The sequence below is a fragment of the Brachyhypopomus gauderio genome, chromosome 21, assembly GCF_052324685.1.
Source record: "Brachyhypopomus gauderio isolate BG-103 chromosome 21, BGAUD_0.2, whole genome shotgun sequence".
Taxonomy (NCBI): Eukaryota; Metazoa; Chordata; class Actinopteri; order Gymnotiformes; family Hypopomidae; genus Brachyhypopomus; species Brachyhypopomus gauderio.
The window spans coordinates 2,854,038-2,860,037 of NC_135231.1; the positions used below are offsets into that span (position 1 = coordinate 2,854,038).

Genomic DNA, 6,000 nt, shown 5'->3' on the forward strand with positions numbered 1-6,000 from the left:
GTAGTCAAAGTGACTTCTGGGTAACAAAAATGTGTGTGTGTGAACTAGATCTAAGCCAGAGCTGAGTCAGCAGTGGGTCGATGATGCAGCATATTTCGATGGGACGGGCTATGCTGAAATCACCCCTAACGAGATGTGTGGGACGACACGCTTTGAGCAGGATGTCAAGCTCATCTCCCAGGACGGAATATTGCTCCTGCTCCGCAACGAGGTCAGAGAACAGCTCCCCGTATGAAACGAACAGCAACACTTAACGATCAGCCCTAATTTATCGGGCATGAGACAAAAGAAGCTTGCAAAATTGATCTCACATGTGATACGTGTGAAAAAGGCGTGCCCACTGCAGGGTCACAGCAAGGTCACATGACCCATCTCCTCCCACAGACCAAGTTTGTGTGTGTGGCCGTGCTCAAAGGCCGCCTCCGGCTCTTCTATGACTTCAATGGAACGTTGGTTGAGGGGAAGGAGACCCCCCAAAAAGACAAGCTGTTCGTCAGCGACGGCACCTCCAAAGACGTGAGTCCTGTGTTCACATCACGGTGTCCACACGTCATGGTGTCAACACGTGCACAACACAAGCGCTTTGTGACAACATGTGTTGTGAAAAGCGCTATACAAATAAACTTTGATTGATTGATTGATTGAACATGTCAGTGTCCACATGTCAGTGTCCACATGTCAGTGTACACATGTCAGTGTCCACATGTCAGCATCTATACGTCACATCGTCTACGTGTCACAGCGTCCGTATGTCATAACCATAACCACTTAACCATGACATGGTCTTTAAAGAGCAGTGGACCACTCCTTCTCTTGGGGTTGAGTTTCAAGTGCCCTTCAGGTCAAACGTCTGAAGAAAGTGTGACAAGAAAACATTTTTGTCAAGATAGAAACATTTCAACAAACCTTTTTTCTTTGTTTTTGCTTAAATTCCACATTAATCAAAATATCCATTCCTGACAGCCGGACACATACTATGTGTCCTTTGCTGAAGCGTCAGCCAATGCCAAGGCCCTTCGTTCTCCTTAGCAGTCCTTTATGAAGACAAGCGCTACTCACTCAGTGGAGAGAGCAGTGCCACCTTTACTCTGCTGTGCTTTGTGCATTACAGATGCTGATTGCATGGTGAAGAACTCTCTAGTCTGGAGATTCATAGACTTTGGGCTTTTTTACAGGGGGGAAAAAAACCCACACATACCAAATAAAAGACTACGAAAACAAAAACTTCTCTTTAAACTGTTGGGTGTCTGAAATTGGCCTTCAGCTTCAGTTACAGGACCAAAAGCAGATTCTTAGTAACACTGGGAGGCTATAAGGTGGTTATAGACAGGCCTCTCCTGTCTATAATGCATAAATCATATTATTTACATTTACATTTATGGCATTTGGCAGATGCACTTATCCAGAGTGACTTACATTTTTTTATCTCATTTTTTATACAAGTGAGCAATTGAGGGTTAAGGGCACCTCAGTCATGGCCTCAGGTCTGGGAATCGAACCCACAACCAGTTCCCTACCACCAGGCCATGACTGCCCTATTATAGCATTTCTCTCAGCCTGACTGCTAATGTCCTGCTCACTGTGACGTGCTGTAGTTGATGAGCGTTTGTGTCGTCTCTGTGAAGGTGGAGCTCATTATTCTTTCCCTGCGGGGGCGAATGCTGTTGCGGAGGGAGCGGATGGTGCTGTACCAGGTCTTTCCCCCCACAATTCCCTGTTTCACAGGCAACTACTTTCTGGGTGGTGTCCCCGAGGACCAAATGCCTGAGAGGTGAGCGCCAAGACAGACCCGCCACGTCCCCTAGTGTTACTGTCATTACACCAAGGACATATATCCCTGTATAGGCCTGTATATCCCTGTATATCCCTGTATAGGCCTGTATATCCCTGTATATCCCTTTCTATCCCTGTATAGGCCTGTATATCCCTGTATATCCCTTTATATCCCTGTATATCCCTGTATAGGCCTGTATATCCCTTTATATCCCTGTATATCCCTGTATATCCCTTTATATCCCTATATATCCCTGTATAGGCCTGTATATCCCTGTATATCCCTGTATAGGCCTGTATATCCCTGTATATCCCTGTATATCCCTTTATATCACTGTATATCCCTTTATATCCCTGTATAGGCCTGTATATCCCTTTATATCCCTGTATATCCCTGTATATCCCTGTATATCCCTTTATATCCCTGTATAGGCCTGTATATCCCTTTATATCCCTGTATATCCCTGTATATCCCTTTATATCCCTGTATAGGCCTGTATATCCCTTTATATCCCTGTATATCCCTGTATATCCCTTTATATCCCTGTATAGGCCTGTATATCCCTGTATATCCCTGTATATCCCTTTATATCCTTGTATATCCCTGTATATCCCTTTATATCCCTGTATATCCCTTTATATCCCTGTATAGGCCTGTATATCCCTGTATATCCCTGTATAGGCCTGTATATCCATGTATATCCCTGTATATCCCTTTATATCCCTGTATAGGCCTGTATATCCCTTTATATCCCTGTATATCCCTTTATATACCTGTATAGGCCTGTATATCCCTGTATATCCCTTTATATCCCTGTATATCCCTGTATATCCCTGTATAGGCCTGTATATCCCTGTATATCCCTGTATATCCCTTTATATACCTGTATAGGCCTGTATATCCCTGTATATCCCTTTATATCCCTGTATATCCCTGTATATCCCTTTATATCCCTGTATATCCCTGTATATCCCTGTATAGGCCTGTATATCCCTGTATATCCCTGTATAGGCCTGTATATCCCTTTATATCCCTGTATATCCCTGTATATCCCTTTATATCCCTGTATAGGCCTGTATATCCCTTTATATCCCTGTATATCCCTGTATATCCCTGTATAGGCCTGTATATCCCTGTATATCCCTGTATAGGCCTGTATATCCCTTTATATCCCTGTATATCCCTGTATATCCCTTTATATCCCTGTATAGGCCTGTATATCCCTGTATAGGCCTGTATATCCCTGTATATCCCTGTATAGGCCTGTATATCCCTTTATATCCTTGTATATCCCTGTATATCCCTTTATATCCCTGTATATCCCTTTATATCCCTGTATAGGCCTGTATATCCCTGTATATCCCTGTATAGGCCTGTATATCCCTGTATATCCCTTTATATCCCTGTATATCCCTGTATATCCCTTTATATCCCTGTATATCCCTGTATATCCCTGTATAGGCCTGTATATCCCTGTATATCCCTGTATAGGCCTGTATATCCCTTTATATCCCTGTATATCCCTGTATATCCCTTTATATCCCTGTATAGGCCTGTATATCCCTGTATAGGCCTGTATATCCCTGTATATCCCTGTATAGGCCTGTATATCCCTTTATATCCTTGTATATCCCTGTATATCCCTTTATATCCCTGTATATCCCTTTATATCCCTGTATAGGCCTGTATATCCCTGTATATCCCTGTATAGGCCTGTATATCCATGTATATCCCTGTATATCCCTTTATATCCCTGTATATCCCTTTATATCCCTGTATAGGCCTGTATATCCCTTTATATCCCTGTATATCCCTTTATATCCCTGTATATCCCTGTATATCCCTTTATATACCTGTATAGGCCTGTATATCCCTGTATATCCCTTTATATCCCTGTATATCCCTGTATATCCCTGTATATCCCTGTATAGGCCTGTATATCCCTGTATATCCCTGTATATCCCTTTATATACCTGTATAGGCCTGTATATCCCTGTATATCCCTTTGTATCCCTGTATATCCCTGTATATCCCTTTATATCCCTGTATATCCCTTTATATCCCTGTATAGGCCTGTATATCCCTTTATATCCCTGTATATCCCTGTATGGGCCTGTATATCCCTGTATATCCCTGTATATCCCTGTATATCCCTGTATATCCCTGTATATCCCTGTATATCCCTTTATATCCCTGTATATGCCTGTATATCCCTGTATATCCCTGTATATCCCTTTATATCCCTGTATAGGCCTGTATATCCCTGTATATCCCTTTATATCCTTGTATATCCCTGTATATCCCTTTATATCCCTGTATATCCCTTTATATCCCTGTATAGGCCTGTATATCCCTGTATATCCCTGTATAGGCCTGTATATCCATGTATATCCCTGTATATCCCTTTATATCCCTGTATATCCCTTTATATCCCTGTATAGGCCTGTATATCCCTTTATATCCCTGTATATCCCTTTATATCCCTGTATATCCCTTTATATACCTGTATAGGCCTGTATATCCCTGTATATCCCTTTATATCCCTGTATATCCCTGTATAGGCCTGTATATCCCTGTATATCCCTGTATATCCCTTTATATACCTGTATAGGCCTGTATATCCCTGTATATCCCTTTATATCCCTGTATATCCCTGTATATCCCTTTATATCCCTGTATATCCCTGTATATCCCTGTATAGGCCTGTATATCCCTGTATATCCCTGTATAGGCCTGTATATCCCTGTATATCCCTTTATATCACTGTATATCCCTTTATATCCCTGTATAGGCCTGTATATCCCTTTATATCCCTGTATATCCCTGTATATCCCTTTATATCCCTGTATAGGCCTGTATATCCCTTTATATCCCTGTATATCCCTGTATATCCCTTTATATCCCTGTATAGGCCTGTATATCCCTGTATATCCCTTTATATCCTTGTATATCCCTGTATATCCCTTTATATCCCTGTATATCCCTTTATATCCCTGTATATCCCTGTATAGGCCTGTATATCCCTGTATATCCCTTTATATCACTGTATATCCCTTTATATCCCTGTATAGGCCTGTATATCCCTTTATATCCCTGTATATCCCTGTATATCCCTTTATATCCCTGTATAGGCCTGTATATCCCTTTATATCCCTGTATATCCCTGTATATCCCTTTATATCCCTGTATAGGCCTGTATATCCCTGTATATCCCTTTATATCCTTGTATATCCCTGTATATCCCTTTATATCCCTGTATATCCCTTTATATCCCTGTATAGGCCTGTATATCCTTGTATATCCCTGTATAGGCCTGTATATCCATGTATATCCCTGTATATCCCTTTATATCCCTGTATATCCCTTTATATCCCTGTATAGGCCTGTATATCCCTTTATATCCCTGTATATCCCTTTATATCCCTGTATATCCTTGTATATCCCTTTATATACCTGTATAGGCCTGTATATCCCTGTATATCCCTTTATATCCCTGTATATCCCTATATATCCCTGTATAGGCCTGTATATCCCTTTATATCCCTGTATATCCCTTTATATCCCTGTATATCCCTGTATATCCCTTTATATACCTGTATAGGCCTGTATATCCCTGTATATCCCTTTATATCCCTGTATATCCCTGTATATCCCTGTATATCCCTGTATAGGCCTGTATATCCCTGTATATCCCTGTATATCCCTTTATATACCTGTATAGGCCTGTATATCCCTGTATATCCCTTTGTATCCCTGTATATCCCTGTATATCCCTTTATATCCCTGTATATCCCTTTATATCCCTGTATAGGCCTGTATATCCCTTTATATCCCTGTATATCCCTGTATGGGCCTGTATATCCCTGTATATCCCTGTATATCCCTGTATAGGCCTGTATATCCCTGTATATCCCTGTATATCCCTGTATATCCCTTTATATCCCTGTATATGCCTGTATATCCCTGTATATCCCTGTATATCCCTTTATATCCCTGTATAGGCCTGTATATCCCTGTATATCCCTTTATATCCTTGTATATCCCTGTATATCCCTTTATATCCCTGTATATCCCTTTATATCCCTGTATAGGCCTGTATATCCCTGTATATCCCTGTATAGGCCTGTATATCCATGTATATCCCTGTATATCCCTTTATATCCCTGTATAGGCCTGTATATCCCTTTATATCCCTGTATATCCCTTTATATCCCTGTATATCCCTT

The 6,000-nt window shown here is 41.1% G+C and overlaps 1 protein-coding gene across 1 annotated transcript in view; it reads left to right on the plus strand.

The window, feature by feature from the left end:
- lama5 (laminin, alpha 5) overlaps positions 1 to 6,000 on the plus strand; it is a 73,424-nt gene that overhangs the window by 60,191 nt on the left and 7,233 nt on the right. The window contains 3 exon segments of the mRNA XM_076984644.1: positions 49 to 211; positions 385 to 516; positions 1,626 to 1,771. Of these exon segments, the coding sequence (XP_076840759.1) occupies positions 49 to 211; positions 385 to 516; positions 1,626 to 1,771 (441 nt within the window).